General features: G+C 35.1%; 1 protein-coding gene across 2 annotated transcripts; it reads right to left on the minus strand.

Moving 5' to 3' along the window:
* Positions 1–4,990: 4,990 nt before the first annotated feature.
* On the minus strand, positions 4,991–21,090 carry LOC128207218 (double zinc ribbon and ankyrin repeat-containing protein 1-like). Of its 2 annotated transcripts, XM_052910024.1 has the most exons (21): positions 21,043–21,090; positions 19,248–19,372; positions 17,244–17,394; positions 16,861–16,987; positions 16,294–16,381; positions 15,806–15,882; positions 15,437–15,540; positions 15,069–15,186; positions 14,504–14,716; positions 14,023–14,145; positions 13,459–13,479; positions 11,894–12,012; positions 11,504–11,522; positions 10,808–11,006; positions 10,442–10,545; positions 9,945–10,116; positions 8,800–8,882; positions 8,511–8,591; positions 7,263–7,396; positions 6,798–6,872; positions 4,991–6,157 (listed from the first exon to the last, which is right to left on the minus strand). In XM_052910024.1, the coding sequence occupies exons 2-21, from the start codon at positions 19,354–19,356 to the stop codon at positions 6,001–6,003; spliced, it is 2,274 nt and encodes a 757-aa protein (XP_052765984.1). In that variant the 5' UTR covers positions 19,357–19,372; positions 21,043–21,090; the 3' UTR covers positions 4,991–6,000. The 2 variants fall into 2 exon arrangements, with proteins under 2 accessions (XP_052765984.1, XP_052765985.1); XM_052910025.1 differs by lacking the exon at positions 13,459–13,479.
* Between the last annotated feature and the right edge of the window lie 2,448 nt (positions 21,091–23,538).

The following is a 23,538-nucleotide window of genomic DNA, read 5'->3' on the forward strand; positions in this document are numbered from 1 at the left end:
TGTTGACGTATTGGTCCTGTGTGTACGTACTGTTCGTGTGGGTACCTATTGGTCCTGTGTTAACGTATTGGTCCTGTGTGTACGTACTGGTCGTGTGTTTACGTATTCTTCATGTGTTGAGGTATTGGTCCTGTGTGTACGTACTGGTCCTGTGTGTTTACGTATTATTCATGTGTTGACGTATCGGTCCTGTGTGTACGTACTGGTCTTGTGTTTTCTTATTCTTCATGTGTTGACGTATCGGTCCTGTGTGTACGTACTGGTCCTGTGTTTACGTATTATTCATGTGTTGACGTATTGGTCCTGTGTGTACGTACTGGTCGTGTGTTTACGTATTCTTCATGTGTTGACGTATTGGTCCTGTGTGTACGTACTGGTCGTGTGTTTACGTATTCTTCATGTGTAAACGTATTGGTCCTGCGTGTAGGTACTGGTCGTGTGTTTTCGTTTTCTTCATGTGTTAACGTATTGGTCCTGCGTGTACGTACTGGTCGTGTGTTTTCGTATTCTTCATGTGTTGACGTATTGGTCCTGCGTGTACGTACTTGTCGTGTGTTTTCGTATTCTTCATGTGTTAACGTATTGGTCCTGTGTGTACGTACTGTTCGTGTGGGTACCTATTGGTCCTGTGTTGACGTATTGGTCCTGCGTGTACGTACTGGTCGTGTGTTTACGTATTCTTCATGTGTTGACGTATTGGTCCTATGTGTACGTACTGGTCGTGTGTTTACGTATTCTTCATGTGTTGACGTATTGGTCCTGCGTGTACGTACTGGTCGTTTGTTTTCGTATTATTCATGTGTTAACGTATTGGTCCTGTGTAAACCGTCATAAGTGTTCGTATTGACCCTGTTATCAACTTATTGGGTCTGTATTTCGCATGTTGGTTTTTGGTTTTCCCGATTGGCAGCTGATTTCTACAAGTTTCGACTTGTTTGCCACAGGCACCAGAATGCCACGACAGAAATATTTGAGCGTTTCGACGTCATCCGTTTAGGCGTTTTAGGATATAACATATAGCGAAATAGCAGGGTATAGATATTACACAGTTGATACAATTATCCAAATGTCATTTTGGGCCGGTGAGTTGTGAATTGTTGTGTGTTATGATATTTTATTTGAAACGTTGCGTTTCTGTTCTGGTACACTAGACTAAGTCACAAAACGATTGGAAAAAATGCCAAAGGTTGTTTAATTGTTCTGCTTCGCGACAAAAAGAGAAAAAGCAAATTGGGCAGAAATAAGTGATCATATGTTCTCGAGGCGGATTGGTAGATTGTTATCCATGGGTAATTCCCGTACGCCTGGCAGTACAAAGCAACTATGTTTCCCTCGAAATAGCAAACCTCGGGAACAGAAATAAACAAAACGAAGTCTAAGTGGGCGTGTATACATGTGATTTTCAAATGGTGCATGTTTGTCGTATATCCACTGAATGCTTGCGATTGGAATGCTGTTAATCATGTCATATTTACTGTAAATGATATTTATATCGCTTTACTCTCCCAAACCTTGTTAATCATACGGTTTTACCTGGTATGTTCTAGCTATTCTCTAACATGTTCTAACTATTCTCTAACATGTTCTAGCTATTCTCTAACATGTTCTAGCTATTCTCTAACATGTTCTAACTATTCTCTAACATGTTCTAACTATTCTCTAACTATTCTCTAACATGTTCTAGCTATTCTCTAACATGTTCCAACTATTCTGTAACATGTTCTAACTATTCTCTAACATGTTCTAGCTATTCTCTAACATGTTCTAACTATTCTCTAACATGTTCTAACTATTCTCTAACATGTTCTAACTATTCTCTAACATGTTCTAGCTATTCTCTAACATGTTCTAACTATTCTCTAACATGTTCTAACTATTCTCTAACATGTTCTAACTATTCTCTAAACTATTCTCTAACATGTTCTAACTATTCTCTAACATGTTCTAACTATTCTCTAACATGTTCTAACTATTCTCTAACATGTTCTAACTATTCTCTAAACTATTCTCTAACATGTTCTAACTATTCTTTAACATGTTCTAACTATATTCTAACATGTTCTAACTATTCTCTAACATGTTCTAACTATTCTCTAACATGTTCTAACTATTCTCTAACATGTTCTAGCTATTCTCTAACATGTTCTAACTATTCTCTAACATGTTCTAGCTATTCTCTAACATGTTCTAGCTATTATCTAACATGTTCTAACTATTCTCTTACATGTTCTAGCTATTCTCTAACATGTTCTAACTATTCTCTAACATGTTCTAACTATTCTCTAACATGTTCTAGCTATTCTCTAACATGTTCTAACTATTCTCTAACATGTTCTAACTATTCTCTAACATGTTCTAGCTATTCTCTAACATGTTCTAACTATATTCTAACACGTTCTAACTATATTCTAACATGTTCTAGCTATTCTCTAACATGTTCTAACTATTCTCTAACATGTTCTAACTATTCTCTAACATGTTCTAACTATTCTCTAACATGTTCTAACTATTCCCTAATATGTTCTAACTATTCCCTAATAGGTTCTTACTATTCCCAAATAGGTTCTAACTATTCCCAAATATGTTCTAACTATTCCCTAATATGTTCTAACTATTCCCTAACATGTTCTAACTATTCCCTAATATGTTCTAGTTATTCCCAAATATGTTCTAACTATTCCCTAATATGTTCTAACTATTCCCTAATATGTTCTAACTATTCCCTAATAGGTTCTAACTATTCCCTAATATGTTCTAACTATTCCCTAATATGTTCTAACTATTCCCAAATATGTTCTAACTATTCCCTAATATGTTCTAACTATTCCCAAATATGTTCTAACTATTCCCAAATATGTTCTAACTATTCCCAAATATGTTCTAACTATTCCCCAATATGTTCTAGCTATTCCCTAGTATGTCCCAGCTATTCCCTAATATGTTCTAGCTATTTCCTGATATGTTCTAGCTTTTCTCCAAATATTTTAGCTATTCCCTAATATTTAGCTATTCCCTTATATGTTCTAGTAATACCCTAATATGCTCCAGTTATTCCATATTATGCTCTAGCCATTCCCTAATATGTTCTAGCTATCTCCTAGTTTTTTTTCTCTTTTGAATAATCATTTAGTTTGAATTGATTTTGTAAATTAGTAGTGCTTACGCGGAGCGAGAGAGCATTTTTTCAGTCATTAAGATTTTACAAAAATAATCAACTGACTTGGATAAGGCGGGGATTTAATTGTGACACCATTTATGCTTATCTTAACGCTCAGCAGTGCTGTAGCCAGAGGCATATTTGAACCAAGGCATTTTAAGGGGATTTGGGGGCATGCCCCCAAAAATGTTTTGAGGACTTTTCTTGTCCGTCCTGAACACCACTTCGACCATGTTGTATCACCATAAACTTCGCATCATGTTTATTTTCGACCGAGAAGAAAATTATTTCCATATATCTATCTACATTGTATTGGTATTAGGAACCAGGGACATGCTCGCCGGAATAAACAGGGGCTTAAATTGATTTTCAGCGATTTCTGATTATTGCAAGACAAATTAAGTGAGCACACACTGATTTAGATACACCATAAATATGTTGGTTTGTTTTTTTCAATTAATTTTGTTTTCTGAATCCAAATCCAAAACAATTACTTTATGTCTAGGAAAATCCGACAATAGCAGAACGTATGGCGGTCTAATCGAATGTTTTTTTTTTATTAACAAACATTAAAGCCATCCATTAAGACTATCATGGTTGATTGTGTCCATGTTCTGAGTCTTCTTAAAACGCTGGCACTGGGTTCGCATTAACAGAAACCTTAAGGTAAACTAAAAGTAACTCAAAAAATAAATTAATTTTAGGGAAGTAGTTTTCATCACACTTTTCAAATCCTTCTTTAAAAATACACTGATTATTTTTTATCCATCTATTAGAGTGTTTCAATCTTAAAACTTTGGTTTCAAATTGGCTTATCATACGAAGGTCGTTTGAAAATGTTTGTCCTCAATGCTACACGAAATGTGGTCATGATTTCCAGGTAATAAATATGTTCCCTCTAAAACGTCTTTCAATTGTTCAGAAAAACGAGAAGTAATGTGCTATATTACATGGTCTAAAAATGGACAGGAGTAATTAAGCTTATAATGGTCCATCGCTGATGAATTTTCACTGACATTTGCCATTTGCCATGTAATTTTGTCTACCAACGAGTCATGCAATAGACATTGGTCTTATAAATGCCAACTTGATATGTTTAAATCGCAGCAAGGTACCTCGACTTGCCTCAGTGTCTGATGCTACGGCATTTCGCATAATTAAATGTAACTTTGTAGCCGTTTGTCGAATTCAGAAGTCAATTTTATTATTTTTCATTGCATTTCATTCTTCTTCTTTATTTTGTTTTTTGCTTGGCAAATGTTAACCGAGGCAGCTACATCTGTACTCCGGTGTGGCTCAATGTGGCTACCGCGCCGCGCAGTGTAGTATTTATTGAATGATGTTGCTGAACATTATATTCTTTATATCCACTTTTTATTGATTATTATACATGTAGTTTACATGTTAAATGGAGGTTAATTTAGTACCAGGTGTTAAGAATCTTGCGCTAAACTATTCTCCTTAGAGTATTAAGCCTCATTTGCAAGAAAGCATGGCGGTCCAGAATCACTGCATACTCATTCTCTGGGGTTATGTAATATTTAGCCAGTATAATAATGGAACACTTCATGACATGGTTTCCGCATAAATCTGACATGGGCTTGCCCATATGGGTCCAACTCGAATCCCTGTTGCACATCCCACATGGGCCGCACAAGGTTTCGTTTGAAGAAAATGTGAACAACAGACGGACAATGACCGACAGTGGCTCATTACATGTGTTAAACATAACATTTCCATTCGGTTTCAGTATGCGTTCATACCTCAGGTTTCAATTTTATAAATTGAAGTCTTGTTCCGTTACTGTTATCACAAACAAGGAAATATTACATGTAGACATACATTTCTTTTTTATTTCTATTAAAAAGGAATTAGATACATAATATCAATATAACAGAGCAATGTAATTCATCTATACATAAAAAGTGTTGACATATTTGTATGTAAATATGATAGTGTTACCTTCTTTTTGTATGCAATTGTTACCTAACTATATATTTATTTCTCAATATAAAATATGAAACTACAATATAGTTCTAGAATAATATGCTTCTAAATAGCAAATAAATCAAGACTTATAAGGCCCCAAAAATGTAAGAAAAATACCATAACAACTATTTCTCAACTACTTAAATAAAATCTTAAATATACAAAAAACAAAAAAGTAGAATATTTATCAGTTATTTCTATTAAAGTCAACACACCTTACATTTTTAAGGGGAGCTAACATATATTTTTTTAAATTATACACGAATCATAATTTGAAATAAAATAATGGACATTGATGCATGATTTCCCAATAACAATACAAGAATAAATGTACACATGTATGGATCACAGACATGAATCACTCACAACAATCCTTTCACACATATCAAAATATGTTACACAGATATTCCTTACTCATAATGGCCCCATGAATTAAATTATAATTACCATTAAGTTCCGCTTAATGTTAAGTATTTTTCAATGTATTTGTAAAATCTATAACATAACTTTCTCTGAGTATTTGCAGTCAAACTAATTGGTCTCATATCACCTTAAAACTGAGTTTTATGTGCATGGCATAGCCTTAACAATAATCATCCCTGTCCTAGCCCAAGTGTCATACTGTCCCTACCTTAACCCTTAAACCCTTACTTGAGTAACTTCTGTATAATGACAAAAAACTATACATGTATATAGTTTAAGTCAATAATGTTCTATTCTGTTTACACCAAATATGGCTTGTCCATGGTATAGAGTACCAACTTCATCACAATAGTAAATCAACTCTAACATCTTACAACCTACACAAACTACAACGTTCCACTGTGGATATCATATCTTACACTTCCACCTTGTCAATACCCTTTGGTTTTGGGTTTTATAAGTTTATCAAGTTGCGCTTGTCCCAAGTTTGCTGCAAACTTCTTCACGAGGTTTTCGTATCCTCCCTTTACTGCCATGTCATACGGTGATTCACCTTTGTCATTCTTTGTATTCTGATCCGCTCCACAGCTGAATAAAAAGACAGAAAGTTTTGTTTGAGGTTTACCATATAGCATTTACGAAATGTTTGTCCTGTTAACGGACGAAAGGTTGTTCTGGGCTCGATTCCCGTCCTGGGCGCATGTGAGTTTGGTTTGTGGTCACCAAGACGGACTAGTGGGTTTTTCCGGGTACTCCAGTTACAAGACCACACTCTCGCCTAACATCATGCCAACAAGAGAGCTTAATATATAGAGTCATAATAACTTGTTTCAAAATCTTTGCAAAATAATTAAGTTTACCCATTTTTGTTATTTTTCAAAAGTGAAAGGTTACATTAGTATAAGCCTAATCAAATAATTTTATTTCCATATAACATTAACGAAATGTTCCTTTAATTTTAGTCAATAGTCAATCAGAGGGCATAATTAACAAAAAATGTGAGTCAGAGTTATGGTACTTGCAGGTAAGTTGCTAAATAAATGTGCATATGTCATAGCAAATATGTTTCAAGTAAATGTCTTAAAAAGTTCTTGAAATATGGCCAAGGTAAATGTTTTTTGCACTTCAATTAGACTTTTGAGTTGACAATACCTAGATTTTATATCTCCAGAAAAGAAACAAGAAACTTAAGATTTTTGGATGAAAACATCTTCTTTTGAGTATATACCTGAGCAGTTCATCAACAACTTTCCCTCCACTTGGGCCCAGACTCACAGCTTCATGTAGGGCGGTGTTCCCCTTGCTGGAATCATACATTATCAAATCAATACATGCTTCATCTATTAACTTTCATTTTATATCTCACATCTTATGAATAAGAATGTGTTTTATTTTTATTTTTCTCTAGATTATTGAAGTATTTATTTAATACCCTTAGACACAAAACTTAATCAGCCAAGCATAAATTTATCAGTATAGTTCTCTTTACATTAAAGTTGCAACATTAAGGCATTATTTTGAAGTCAGCAACTTTCAATAATTTCGACCAGAGATGTTAATTGGCATTTCCTTAAATCTCTACAATCAAGAACAATAACTCTGAAATAACAGTGACAATACAGTGGCAGTTGAACACATGCAAGACTTGCTTAGGTATGAGTATGGATATTAGTTGAGTTGAGTTGCAACTCACATTGCAGACGGCCCCTTCTTGTTGATTTCAGCGCCCGAGTCAACGAGGACGGGTATACTGTCAGCTCGTTTGTTCTTGGCAGCTATGTGTAGCATGGGGATGTTATTCTTGTTAACGCAGTTCGGGTCCGAGCCCTGTAGGGGTAGAAGTCAAGAAATTAGAGGTAACTATGAACATGAAATGCTTCTGTCAGTCAGAAATGAAATGAAGCTTCAAGACAAAACAACAACCAAATTAACCTATTTCTCCTAGTATAGAAGATCCTATATAACAATAAAAATACATTTCTAATATCTTAAACAGTATCAATTTAATAAGGAATTAATAAAAACAGTTGCTATTTTTCTCACCCTATTGAAATTTCTCACGTGAGGATATTTATGTGTTCAATTTAAAACTAGGTGCACTTTGGATGTCAAGTGACTCCATATCATTTTGATATTATTTGCAAGGGTATAATGTGCACAAAAAGATATGTTTAAATTATACCCTAAAACATACGACAAGCTTTTTTGCCATTGAAATATTGCAGAATAGGTCTCTGTCAGATGTCAGTTGAAATAAAAATAAATAAATAAAAACTGCAATATCTTTGTCTATGATGATACTTTAGTTTTTTAATATTTAATTAATTTTCAAGCAACACCCTTTCAAATAATACTCAAAATTTGTAGGGTCACCACGCATCAAAATTTAACATTATAGACGATTGCAAATAACAAGCCTGTGTGTACATCAGATGCTGTATTTTAACAAAATCAAACACAGTCATTTAGCAATCAGCAAGTACCAAGTTACAACAGCAGCTACTACAGACCAGAGCACTGCGGAACGAAAGCCAATGCTTGTTTGTTGTGCTTTTCAGTCAAACTATGCGCTTAAATAAAAAAAATACTGAAACATGATTTATGGGCCTTGTTGTGTGCGTATTGTCTCAGGCAAGTTTCATTTGAATATCTTAAAATGAGTTTCAAGTTAACCCTCCATGGAAAAAGAGCAACTCCGTGAAACTTGGCAGATTTTAGTGACGATAGCTGGTTACGTACTCTGCGGAAGTCCGCAATGTATTTGTAAAACCATCTGAGTTACCGAGGAAAGTGGTAGTTCAGCTAGGCGTGTACTGTATGTTGAAGTCTTTGCAAAACTACAACAAGGCTAAGGCAATACCTCATTTTTTATCTTTGAAAAACACACGAGGTTACCATAACATATTTAAAAATGACAATAAAAAACCCTCTGTACTCGTACCTCATCAATGAGTCTCTGAACCTCACTGGGGTCGCCATCACCGCCAGGTCCTAGCTCCTTCAATAGGAAACCGTCCTGCTTCTGTTAAATACAAGAATAAACCCAATTAACAATTCAAGTATACTTGAGCTTCAAAATGCTTTTTTATTTTATTACAATATTTTCATTTTGGGATAAAAACGAGTATTCTCAAAGGTGTTCTTATAAAATCATTTTGTTACATTAAACTTCTTTCATTGCACTGTTATTTTCATTGTTATAACACATTGTGATATCAAACTATACTTACGTCTACTTTTTTCACAGGCCTCTTTTTCTTTATAATTTTCTTTGCAGATTTCCTAGCACTGTTTTCAATGATTTCTTCATACTCTGAAAACACAAGAACATATGTCGGCAAATTGTTAAATAAAATTGGATATATTACCAACATCAAAACAACTCAAAAGAAAAAGAGGTTATTTAACATTTAACAAGAGCACCAACTGTCACATAATATGCCCATCCTAGTTTTAGGACACCATGTTTGGAGATAAGTGGTTATACGCTAAGTCATATTTAAAGAGCGAACACTGTTAATACAGTTTTTGCTAATTCAAGGGAAATAATACTGGAGTTACTGGGCAACATGGCTGGGTAACAAACCTGACCAAGTTATACTGCCAATACACATTCTGACCAAATTTGGTGATGATTGGACAAAGGCTTCTCAAGCAGTTGACAAGACGGATTATAGGTAATTTACATAATTTAAGTGCGATAACCCCTCGAGTGATTAAAGCTATATGGCTTGTTATCAAATTGTCCGAAATATTAATCCCATACACATTCTGATGATTTGATGATGATTTGACAAAGGCTTCTCAAGTTATTAAACCGGACAACATACGGTACTGGATGCCTCCCCTTAAAAATATGAATCAGAATTTTTATGGTTTCAGAAAATTGGTCGACCAAATGTCCTTATAAACATGAACTTACATAACTCAAATCAGATGTGTCACTTATTTTTCTAGTAAATGTCACTATGAGCCTTAACCTTGATCTTTTTGAGTTCAAAATGAATATGGGTAATCTACTGACCAAGGTATTAACCAAGTCTTTTCATGTTATCGCCAGAAACAAAAGGACCAGTAATTTCATACAAAGTATTTCAAAAATTATTGATCAGAAACTAAAGCACCTGTAATTTTTCCAGTAAAGGTCACCATGAGCTTTAACTCAATTTAAAGTAATCGATCAGAAACAAGAGTGTGAAGCTAACGACAATGCTGGACAAAGTAATCCCATTGTGTCTGCCATGCTTCACAGGCGACACAAAAAAAGTTTTTTTCTAGATATCTAAAACAAATCCAGAATGGGAAACACCGAAGGCGAATTCCCTTGTTCCCAGATCAGGCAATTTCCTTCACTGACTATCACTAAATCTCGTACCATCGGAGTCGCTGCGGTAGGTTGTCTGGTTATCCTGTTCTGTGTGGAAACTGAGATAGTCGCCAGTGATTCCAAGCTTTTTTCCGGCAAACTTATCCTTCCCGCCTCGTAAAGCGAATGTCACCGTCAGACTCAGCTCATAGCCATCTTCCTGTACTGTGCTGGTCAGAAGCTGCAGTGAAAAGCAAAATAATTACACAGAAGATAAAAGTCAGTCATTGAAATTTAGATCGACAAGCCACATTTTTAACATTAAAGTTCTTCTAACAAGCCCTGCTACATGTATGGAAAATTCAGATTATGACCAAGCCCTGCCAATACTTAACAAGTGGAAATTCTTGAGGGCTTGTGCTTATTTGCACCACTGTTTACTAGACTAAATCTGTAATTGAATGGGAAATAGGGTCATTTGGTATCTTTGACTCTCAAACGATATATCTTAAAAAAGGATGAAATAAACACATATAAGCTTAACCATAAATTTATATGCTCCTCACCTTTCCCATTTTGGGTTCGCCAATGAGGGCACGGAATTCTGCGTCGTTCTGTGTGTGGGCCTTGATGTGTTGACAGATGTGTTCCACCTGCTTACGCCAGTAACCTGAGTGAATATAGGGAGACATGAGTACGTACATGAGATGCTTAAACTTGTCAGTTTTTCTCAGTTGAACCCAGGGCATAAATATATAATATTAGTAAATAATAAAGTCTTAATAGAGTCTTGTGCCATGCTACACTGTAACTAATCTTGAATGGGTCAAGGATCTTCAATAACAACATTAGCTAAAAAGAATATTTAAAATATTAAGTCATTTCAAAATATCTTATTCAACCTTAAGAGATTCAAAACCAAATACTATTACCTTTCCCAGGACTGACGGCAGTCAACAATGGCCTGCGGTCTCTCATCTGGCGTTCATACGCTATTTTTTCTTCCTCCTTGGCCTTTTCTTTTTCAAGCCCCCGGGTTGACGGGTAAAATAGTCCAACAGTCTGTGTAGCAACTGTTAAGGAGGGCCTAGGTGGGGCCCCCAGAGGGGTGCTCACTGGTAACCACTGGGCCTGAGGTGGAGCAGGGGTATATACTATACATATGGGTATAAAACAGTCCTGTGTAGCAACTGTGGAGAAGGAGTTTGATGGGGCTCACAGGGGTACACTGTAAACCACAGGGGCTGAGGTGGAACAAGTGTATATTTTGTCTAAATCAGGTGGGAACCTTGCAATCAGCAATATCGCATTGTACCATATTTGAAAGAGACTTATATGCAAGCTTCTTATCTAACACAGTCCTTGACAATAAGGTTTAAAAGCGTACGGTTAACACAAGTTATTGAAATCATACAACTTGCGCTTTGCAATAACTGTTGTGGAAGCACACTGTTGCTTACCATATAGGATAACAAGAATGTAAAAGAGCTCACTGGAACTATGTTATGTCAATATGAACCAATACAAATACATATAGTAAAACAAAAAAAATAGATAAATAGATATGGTAAAATAAACTAAAGAATACAAAATGTCAACATAAGGAAATATATAAGAATGTAACTTACATCTCTTTGCAAACCATTACTGAAAAGGAAACAAAACTGGTGTGTTAAATTCATCTATTTTATTTCTGAAAATAACTAAAATATTATTTTGTGAATTGTATGTGTAGCCTGTTGGGGGCCCCCATCATTTTTCAAGTTAAGGTCACCAATACCTTGACCTTTAACCTGCTGAGTGAGAATACCAAGTTTGAAGACTCTACAACAAGTTGTTCAACAGTTATTGACCGGAAATGAAGTGTGACAAAGAATACATGAACACTGCCAGACAAAATAATCCTTATGTTTTATACCAGGCCTCTCAGGTGACACAAAACATCACAGTGGTTTTCGGTAAATTTAAAATTAATAGAAATACTATAAATATTTTAGAAATGTTTTTAGTTTGCTTACAAGTCATCCATTCTGAGTGGTGCGTCCATCTTGACACCACACGATCCACAGAATGTGGCGTAGGGGTGGTTGCTTGCTCGACACTTGGAGCATGTCAGGGCCGTAGAAGTAACTGTTGGCTGGAAGTACATGTTTATACATCATTGTATCACTTGTTTTGAACTTATTGCAAACAAGCACACCAGCAAATAAAATTATCCTTTTATTTTCAATATAAAAAAATAATTACCAGTTTATTCAAATGATTCAGTATAACATTATTGCCATTTTTTAGTCGAAATTAATCAAACAAGATTTTGTATTTTTTAAATTCATTTTTAATGTTTTAATTAAAAAACTTGTTTACTGGTAAAAATATAAACAGTGGTTATACTGATTAGATGTTTATACAATCATAAAGTATATCATTATTATTTAAAATGTCAACTGATCAATTTCATGCATTTGAAATAAAAAACAATTACTTAAGCATCCAAGAACATGCTTTATGTGACTTGTATGTGACTGATTTTCTACAAATGAACTGTTGGCAATTGTAAACCAAATTACTAACTGTGAATAAACCTATTACACAACATTAGCAAGACTATTTTCTACTTTCATTGGCAAGTCCATTCACATGCATGTATTATCACTTCTACATATTCATTCACCGTCACAATTACACAGGTCCTTACATGTTGGTAATTACTGACAAATATACATTAGCAGTGCCTAATAATATGTTATACACTTTCTAAAGTGTCATTATTTGTAACAACACATAGCAATTTGTTTCCATAGCATCACAAATGAAAAAAGTAACAGAACATTCACATATAGTTTGCATATTACTTGCAGTACATTTCTATAATGAGTTTTCAGTAATTTGGGTGAAAACAGTGTCAAGATATAACCTCTGTCAAGCTTGCACCCCCCGACCTCTTTCCATTTGACAACCTACACTTTAAAATCTGCATACATACAACCCAACAAATGAACCCAAAGATGAGTTTTATGTCAAGAAAAGTGCTCCAAGAAGTATAGAAAGAAAACCACAGTCCATTTTTATATGGGTGCTCAGGTGGTGATCCCATCATGAGGACAAATAAGCCCCCTACCCCCCACTCCCATCCTTTGACACTGTTGACACCCGAACCATGCAAGTATGTACACACCGCCCAATCCTGCGGACAGAGACAGACAGATAGACAGAATTAAAACCATTGTCAAACATACGCTGAAAGTGAACACATAAAACTACTTGCTTTAATGATATGGGACAGTACATAACTAAATATATTATATTTTTACACTTTGGTCAATTTTTGTTTACATAGTTTAAGGTCAGTTTTGAATAATTTACCAATATTGCAAGTGTATCAGTAGCATGAAAGATGGCATATGCTTGAAAACATATACAGCTTTGATATTTAAACCAACTTTTTGAAATGCACAATATGAAAAAATGTCAAGAAAACTGGAGAAAAAAAGTATTTAAAGTCCCTTATCGTTAGCCAACATAAACAAATCAAGGCTGACAGAAATGCACCACCATTCCAAATGATTAGCTTGTCATATAGTACCTTCAAAAGTTTCTCGATGACCTTAGAAGTAAATATTTGGATAAATCATTACAATCAATGGGACAAAACTCTGACACAAATGTCCCAAACTAGCACCACACTTCTCCTACAACAACAGTAAATGAATACAGTCATCATAGGTCAGAAGTACGCTGTCCTTTGCAGTGATTGATTCTGTTGCTGCGAGTCCTTCACTCACTTTTTTTCCACGGGACACATTATTGTTTGACATGTGAGTCAGCAAGATGCATCGTTTTGAATTAATGTGTGCACAAAACTTTTTTGCACATGGATTTGAAATATGCAATTTTCAAAGGATCAATTAAGCCGATTTAAAACTGAATCATAGTATTAAAATGGGCAACATTTTAACAAGTAAAGGCATTAAAATGAATATTCTATATTTTAAGTTAGCTGTTGCCAATTGAATGCAACACACTTTCATGATCGCAATGTTGAGAAGTTAATATGGCAATGATAAAACAATCTAATTGAATAATACCCAAAACAATATGCAAGCATAGAGCCATGAATTAATAAAAAAAAAGCAGACATTCAACTTACCTTAGCTCCGCACCAGTCACAGAACCGGGCCTCTCCACGATTTACGCGGTTACATTTCGTACACTTCAGATATTTCTTATCTAGACCGGTGATGGGTGGGGCTGACTGACCAACGAAGGACGCCTGAAAGTATAAAATTAAATTTGTAAGAAATACAAAATTTAATACAAGAGAATAACTTAAAATGTCTTAGAAGTTAGAAGTTGTTGAGGAAATTTAACAGCAGATCGGCAACTGTTTACAGCGACTAAATACAGTTTGGGCTACAGGGGGTAATCAGGCAACAAATAAAAGAATAAATAGAAGACTGATCTATAAACAGCACTTTTTTCTATGAAAGGTAGGAATAATAGAAAGTTTCTCCAAAAAGTAGTACGCCTTTATAAAAAGTAGGCAAAATGAGGAAAAGTAGGAATGCTCGAAAGCCTGTCCAATTACAATTTCCATGACAACAATAATAGAAGCAAGGTAACGCTGATACCTGTATTCCATTGGTTCTGGGCAGTTTTTCATCACATGTGATACACTGGGCAAGGTTAGCGGGATTCCCCGTCCCACAAAGCATGCAAACAACCTTGTCAGCCAATCGGATGCTAGCCTGAGGAATGTTCTGGTTCGGGATTGGTCCCTCACAGACTACACATGTTGGCGTATTGAATGGAACTAGGGTCTTGCAGTAGACGCAAGTGCCCATCTGTATGGCAATTCAGTTACATATTAATGGAGATTACTTTCATCCAGTTGGGATGCTATAAAATTTTATTTCAAAAAGAAAAATATTCATGTAAATGTAAAACACAGTAACACATCAAACATTTCATGAATAAACACTGAAAATGAAAGAAACAAACCAACTGAAATATTTAACACCCTTTACGTTTAAACTCAGTTATAACAAGGCTAGAACTATTTTTGATGCACTCAACATCATTTTATATATTGGAATTCGGATTGTTGTCGGATAAAAGATAGATAAGGAATGGTATTTCTTATGCTTTGGAATGCTTCTGATGTTAATACGGCTTGGTTAATCATCTGTGTTATACCTGTCCAGGTTCTGGGGGTGGTATGCGTGTCTGTGGGACTGGAGGTACGGAGTTACCACACGTGTTACAGAACCTGGCATACGGGTCTGACGGGCGGTCAGCAAAACAGTACACACACCTGGGAAATACCAATACACGTCACATGGTCATGTTTAAATATCAGAAATATTTGAATAAAACTGTTAATCCAATTAATAGTTTTACATTTAAGATTTAAAAAACAAAAATAAAAGAAATCTTTTAACAACTTATAGTGAAACTTTTCCACAATTGTTGTATATTCTGGTACTTCATAAATTGTAAATATTGCCGAAACACATGTATTTGTTTGTATAGATTAAGCTAAACATTGCTCCTGCAACACCTACTTGAGGAAGTCTGTTTCCCGCTGTAGTCTCATGGCTTGCGTAGTGTTGTCAGGGAGTTGTCGGCGTCGTGGGCTGGGGGTTCGGTGGCTACGACTAGAGAGAGGCTGAAATCACAATATAATTCTATACATTGATTCCTAGACTGTGAAACCAACATTGAATGAGGAATTGCCAAAATGAGGCTTGAACCCATAACCACTTAGTTGGGAGGCAAAAAGTAAATATCTCCATGGCCTATATTTCTGTCATTGTGGTTCGGCCTCATGTCAGTTACTCTTAGATCAGACTTCCCCCTTAAAAATTGAGGATATTGGGATATAACATGATATTTCACCAATGGCATAAAATAAATCAACATATTTGACTCACATCTCTCTCCGGTGACCTTTCCGATCGAGAGTTAAGGAACCTGGTCCCGGTGCCTGGCTGGCGGTAAGAACTACCATCTGAAAAACAGAAATATAACATTGTTATTACCTTGTTTATACAATTATAAACTCATTTTCGCTGGATTTTAAAGACAGATAAAGTTGATATGTATCCTGCTTGAGTGCATTACCTCCTGAGTAAAAACCCTTACTGGTGTCCTGTTTGAGGGACTAAGGAAGAATCCCTGGTAGGGCTCACACCGATAACCTCTTGAGACAGACACTTATACCACTAGACCACTCTAAACTCAAAAAGGTTTATTCTGTCTTGAATTTGTTTTGCTTTTGTACCAAACAGATTGCTTGACCCTCAAACACTAAAAAATGAGTTGAATTTTGGTAGTCTGGGACTCTCAGACTACTGGTAATATTTTAAAGAATGAATGTAAAACTCATCAAATAAACAATACCGTTTCACAATGCCCATACCTCCCATCCTGTTGTTGGTGTTGCGTACGTCTGTCCAAGCTGATTTAGATGACATCATGAGGTCTTTTTGGGCCCTTCGTACATTCAGCTGAAATAAAAAACAAACTAAAATTACGAAAGGATCAGAGGAGTGAGATGGTACAAGCTGAAAATGAAGTGATCATAGCATTTTTTTAAGTGTGAGGATTTTGATTGATCAAAATGCAAATCAGTGTTCCTAATTTTTTTATGGCAGAATATGGGTAAATTCCTACTGGTCACTGATTTAACAGAAAGTCCTATTTTACCATTAAAATGTTAAGAGATTTTCAATGCAAATGAATCACAATTGCCTAAAAATCTAAAAGCAAGTATAAAGTTTCCAAGGTCATTTGGACCTGTGAAAAGTCCAATTTGTGGTTCTTAAAAAAAATATCAAGTGTAATTTACAAGGCCAAAAAAAAGCAAAAAGCCCCCAGTGTTTGCACCACTGAAATTTGAATAGGCCTGGAGGAGATTTTCAAGCCTTGAGGCTTTGGGTTTGTGTATTTTGGGCAGACAGCATTTCTTATTTTTCCCCATACTTACCATGGTTCGCTGTTTTTCCAAATCTTCTTGAAACTCGAAGTCATCATCGACAGGAGGCATCATAGGTGAGGCAACATACTCGACTTCAAACACCTTCGTCACCACATTCGACTCTCGTATACCATCACTGTGTGATGGGAAAAAAGGTTTCAAGTTATTAAAAATATTTTTAGTGGGGGTCATTTAGAGTCACTGTGGATTCTGGTGTATGAATAATGTTCTTTTACTGAATGTTTGTAATTGATATTAGATGGGAAGGGGGAGGGGTAACGGGGTCTTATACAGGCACTTAGATTTCATGAAACTCTCATAAAACACTAATCTGCAAGGTAAAATACAACTCTTAAATATTAAGAGACTACAAACTCATAACTGTAACTTACGCTCCAAGTGCCAATGCTTTGACAGTCTGTTTCCCCGCCGGGAGTGTGAACGGACCCTGGTACTCCATAGTGTACTTAGCCATGCCCACCTTCGGGAATGGATCAGGCTTCGTAGCGTTGATTGTGTAGTAGATCTTTGCTCCATTGCTCTCTAGAAATGAGACAAGAGTTAACAAAAAATTATGACACTTTATTATATATGTTTTCCTGTGGTTTATAGAGATTTGGTTTAAACATTGCTATTTCATGAAGACAGTGTTTATTTCAACACAAATATTTTAGAGTTTGATTGGAAGCTAAAAGCTAATAGAGATGACAGTTAAATATAGTGAAATTTTATGCAAAACAATTATCCTCTAATGATTATTGATCTATTGAACAGTTATTTTGTGTGACAAATTGTGACAGTTTAAAAAAACATTGGTAAAGGTTCTTTCCAGGCATATTTCTACATTTTATTGAATGAACATTATAAAAACTACTTTGATGTCAGTTTTGAGAAGTGTTTTACTTCTATCCTTTTTACATGCTATTTTTTGCAAAACGTTTTGTTAAAAAGTATAAATTCCATATACCTGGTAAATATAAAATTCATACAAAAAGTTAGTGAAAGAAAACAAAGGTAATACTACATGACTCATACAAACATTATGCTTGATGCATGCCATTATTTACATACTTATTTTCAATTTAAAGAACTACTTGACAAACGGGTCCGATCATGTTTTGTCAGTTTATTTAAACAGAATATTTGCGTAGCATTAATAGGGGCACAATATCCAATAATCATTTGAATAATTACCAGAGTGATCACAATTCTTTAAAATATCAGACCTTGACAAAAAAATTTGCTTGAGAAACTAAAATACTCTTTTGATACATTTTTTGATCATATTTTTTCATAAATCATTTCAAGGTTTCAAAAAACAAGATTCACTGGATGGAATGAATCAATTTTACTAGATCAAATCAATGTTTTCTCTTTTTGTGGAGATACAAGTTGTTTATATATCTGTGAAACTCGTAAATGGGAAAGACGGGAAGGGATTTTAAGGGTTGGCACAGTCAAACAAAGTATTTAGTCAAAATATCTCCTCTTGCACATCTAAGATACCATCATGATTCTAGTACCACATTTATTTCAACCAATTACATATAATCATTAGAATGTGAGTCACCAACAACGAATAATTTCTCTCCAAACCTGTTTGCCTCAGTCCAGTGATTATAACATCAATATTTGATGAATTAACGACTGTTGTATGGTCGCTTCAGTAGACTCAGCCACCCATGTTATGACATTGTCAGGAACTTATCAATAATGAAGCTTGAAATTGCCTATTGTCATGGTGATGAGTTGATGACAAATGAGGTCATATGGAATGTGTTTTGAAAAATTGCGCATAGAAATATTGCATACTGGTAAATTCAAGATGTTTATCTTTTGATAAACAATTTTGAAATTAAATTAGAGCCATCTCCAGGGAAGCTTGCAAGACTGTGGTAAAATCATGAAATTTATCTGCATGAAATAATTATGAGTTATGAAATATATAGTCACAACCAGTGTTTCATAGACATCTCTGATTATACAAATATTAGCTTTAAAGAAACTGTGTTCATTTTCATAAAAGTATAACAAAGCAATTGTATTTTCTGCTCTTACAAGGCATTTGTGAATAAATATAATATTACTTATGTTTTGTGTTATTCAATTTAAAAACAAAAATAGTACCAATCTAGAAGACCATTCCAATGCTTCGATTTAACCCTGGATTCACTACTCTGTTAGTTTATACTTTTCAATTTATTTGAGCGCAATAACGAGGCAATAGTGATAACAGCTACATGCGGATATAAATCATTTCTGAGTCTGTTTCTTGGACAGAAACAAGCAGAAGATAAAACTTTCCTTTACAACTAATCAACTCCAGAGACATCAGTTGATAACATGTATATGCAAAGTAAGAGAGATTCAAGTTGAAAAGGATATAAATCGCATACCTGTACTCAGTTCAATCTTGGTGTTTGAGTCAATTGAAGTTTTGGATCTCCCTGGGATGGGTGGCCGCAAGGGCACAATGGTAGGTACGGCTATGGAGCCTGCTGTCATCTTGTTGACTGTTTATCTGAAAAGGTAAAAAGAGGTACAAGTAAACTTAAAATAAATCTACTTTAAATAAATATGACAGTAGGTGAAATTTTATTTACGAATAAAAGAGCATTATGGTATGTTTAAATTTCTGGGCACCAAGACCACTTTATATGGACAATGTTTTGATCAGTAAAAAAGATTTGAGCAGAGAATTGCGGACAGAAGTTTTTTGAATTGAGAATATACAGATTATTTTTCTATGGCCTTAAATAAGATTTGAATGTTGCCAGTCTGTTTAGCTTCAATTTGTTCTTTAGTTGTTGGAGCATTGGGTTCACTTTTTCATTGAAATACAGGAAGACAACATTTTAAATTAAAATTGACAATGGGGGGAAGTTTTAAATAGCACCATTCTTTACATGCAAACTATATTACATTGCTATTTCATTGTTCCAGAATGCATTGTCCGTGATTGTATGAGTCTGATTCTGTCAGTCCGCCAAGAGCTATTTCATTCATTAGTGAAATTATATATTTTGCTTGCAGTAGGTGTGAAGCAGGATTCCTTCACAAAACACAGAAAACAGTAAGTTTTGATTACAATTCTCGTAATATATCAATGAAACACATATAAAAGTTTGATAGAGATTGATTGAAGTAAATCAGAGGAGACGTGCGCCTGTTGTAAGACTTACAACTAGGACTGCTAGAACGCTATTGGGAGCTTTACAGCTTGCTTAATCCAGGGGCTGGTTCTTATGAGTAAACAATACCCATCTCCCTTACTGAGAAAACAGCTTGTCAGGTTCTATATGTACACTTATTCACATTTTTGCTTTGTAACTTAATCGTCTTCTTTTTCTGCTTCTTTCAAATAAACTTCATGCCTCAAATTGAGTAGTGTTGATGTTGATGAACTAAACATGTGCCATTAAAGACAAGATTGTGCAAGTAAAACTTTCATTATACAGTAAAATCACTGAAACAGTCTAAGCACTGATCCCCTGAAGTCTGACTTGAAGCCCTCAAGGTTATTTGCTGCAACAACTGTATCTGGGAGTATGTTCCACAGTTGTATGTGCTAGGAAATAAGGAGGCTTGATGTTTCAGGATCCTTGTGTGTTTTAACCAGGAATTTTATGCTGTGATGCCTCAGAAGACAAATATTAGCCTTGACCAAGTACGATCGTACTGGAATAGCTATTAACTGATGATCTATTTGATACATCGTAATAACCTTAGCCTTGTGTCGACGTTGCTGAAGTAAATACCAATGTTCTTGGTTGAACATGATTGTTTCTATCATGGTTGTACTGTCTATGATGCTCAGAATGTATCCAAATATCTGCCCAGTAATGCAGTAAAGCAGCTGAATACGGCCCAAACAATTGTTAGGAGGCCAATAGTTTTTGGACAACAACATGCATACAATTTTATTATAAGCCATACATTACTGAGCAATGGAATAATAACGGTATAGCCCTAAAATCCATGCTAATTTTGAGTCATTGATGGAGAATGAACTTGCAAAGACATGGCATGTTTGTGAATAACAAGCAACTGATATTTAAAAGATTTAGACATTATTGTAAGGTTTATTTTTACATTAAGGAAATATTATTTGATACTACCAGATGCAAGTAATACATGTCATTTGAAAAGCAATCTAAATGATAAAAAACAACATGTTTTTAATAAAATTACCTGTCAAGATGTGTCGGAGCACCTGCATAGCAACCCCGGGAATGTAACGACTCTTCCGATTGGTGGTTTCACTAGCGCGCTTGATTTAATCGAGTAAATTGGTCGGCGATACTATTTCCCGGTCCCTCGCCGTATTATCCGGTCTCATCCGGTCTCCTAATTCCCGATCTCTAGGTATTGAAATAACTTATTGAGTCAGACATTGTGTTGTCGATGCTTGGTAAACAAAATTGACCATTTTATTTTGTTTTAAAAGGAGTAAAAAATTAAATATATCATTTTCGAATAAATTAGGTGATATTAAGATATTATTTACTTATCTTTTTAAGACTATTTTTGGCGAAAATAAGAGTAATTTAAGCGAAATAAGCAAAACATGTTTTATTATTATTTCATTTTAATATTCAATATCAACACTACATACGTAATGAAACCGAACACTCTATAATTGGATCATTGGTATCAAGAAAATAAAATTTTGCGAAAATAAGTTTTTTTTAGCGAAAATAAGATATTGGGAATAACTAAAAATGGCAAAAATAAATGTTTTGCATAAATATAGAAAAACATATAACAATACTGAAGCGCTTAGTGGTTTGAAATTAATATACATAGTCTGTCGTAATTTTACCTATTTTTACTTCTGTTACAAAATGAAATGAAATCACGAATGTACGTTTCATTTGTTCTGCAATTAGTGTTGTTATATTTTTATTTAAGCGAAATATTTCAACTAAGAATAAAAACATATATTTTATAGTCTGTCATGAGAGACTATGATTAACAATTAACACTTTAAAGTGTTCCGCCGCTGTCACTTGGCTACTGTTGTCAAGTGTGTGTGAGTGAGTGTGTGTGTGTGTGTGTGCGTGCGTGCGTGCGTGCGTGCGTGCGCGCGCGTGCGTGCGCGTGCGTGCGTGCGTGTGTGTATGTAAGCTTATTTATACTCGCACCCGGGCCTTGTCCACACGGTGAGTGCTCCGATAAGATTGTTTGTCTTTTTTTTTTTTTTTTGGTGCATAGTGCACAGGCAGAACGTAACCCTGGTTAGTGCTACCCCGGATTTTTAATGTGCACCAGTGTATAGCTCTGTCACATGGGACCCCCATTTAACGTATCTCACGGAAGACGATTAGTATTTTTGTGGTGTGGCAGGGAATCGAACTTGCGACCCCTGGATTGACAGTCAAGTGTGTTAACACTAGACCACGGATCCGCCATCACTGTTGTCAGGCGTGTCTGTCATCGCTTTTTAATATGAGAGGCCGCTACTAGCTGTTTATTGCTCGTGTATTGTCACTAATTGGTTAAAGAACACTAACAAACTATTAATTATTCCGATACATTTGTACAATAATGTAATATATATATATATATATATATATTTAAATTAAATATTGTTTATGATTGAAAAATAGCAACGAGTATTTCAATAAAGTCAGTAACTATGCAGACAACAATATTGAGTACAATTTATCATTTTTGAGATAATGCTCAATTTATATATTTTAGTTCTAATATGACTTAACATTAAAATATTAAGCAAGTATGTGTGTGTCTTCAAATTGAAGGAGCATTTTCTGGCATACTTAAGATTAAAGAGGACACTTTCTGAAATTATCTGCAGGTCCAGGCATACAGTGCATACATATACGTAAAGCATTTGAAAAGATTATAAAGGCCTGCCAGCGCACAATGGCTGCAAAATGGCTCGACTTCACCTAATTTCATCACGACTAATAGTATACTTAAAATATAATTTGAATATTTGAGCATGAACTATCTAATTCTAGAGAGGGGGTAAATGACGTGTGCACAGGCTCGGGAAAGACGGTGGCTTTCATATTCATGATATTGCCCATACTGCACAAGCTTCGCAGAAACAGGAAAGATTGGGTACGCACCCTGGTTCTCTTCCTGACCAATTATTTAGTTCACGTGCCAAAAATGATACAAACAAGTTATTTATTTTCAGGAAACAACTTTCATGAGTTTCAACCAGGTACTCAAAATTTCCCAGTACTACCCTCCAAAGCTGAGAGCTATGCAATGGATCTAGTGCGCGGTACATGAACCGCATTTACATGAAACTCATTTCGGTATGACCGGGCGGGGATCGAACCTGGCACCATGTGCATCCAATGCGGATACTATACCACTAGAATATCGTATCATCAAACCTTGTGAATGTCTGGGTTGTATTCTGAATGGTATGTAAGTGTACTATCGCTGTTATTCGTTTTTGTGTTGTTTATTCCATGGTGATTGGTAGAAACTAGTAATATCCGTAACAAATACAAAAAATATACCATATATGTACAGAATAACTAATATGCTCCAAATTTAATTAATTTAATGTACTCCCAGATTTAAATTAAAGAGAGACGGCATGTTTAAATAATTCATTCATTTTAATGTTTACCGCCCGAATCATATGTAATTTTAATACTGAGACAAGGATAGTAGCAACAACGTCTATTTAAATATGCAAATGTA

This window comes from Mya arenaria, chromosome 11, assembly GCF_026914265.1.
Source record: "Mya arenaria isolate MELC-2E11 chromosome 11, ASM2691426v1".
Taxonomy (NCBI): Eukaryota; Metazoa; Mollusca; class Bivalvia; order Myida; family Myidae; genus Mya; species Mya arenaria.

What these genes read in the sequence shown, in the direction of transcription:
- LOC128207218 (XM_052910024.1), bottom strand. Translation starts at nt 19,356, where the DNA reads ATGACAGCAGGCTCCATAGCCGTACCTACCATTGTGCCCTTGCGGCCA. An exon ending in CTACCGCAGCGACTCCGATG is followed by an intron (nt 8,883 to 9,944) that starts GTACGAGATTTA and finishes TTGTGTTTTCAG; the next exon opens with AGTATGAAGAAATCATTGAA. An exon ending in TTCAGAGACTCATTGATGAG is followed by an intron (nt 7,397 to 8,510) that starts GTACGAGTACAG and finishes CTACCCCTACAG; the next exon opens with GGCTCGGACCCGAACTGCGT.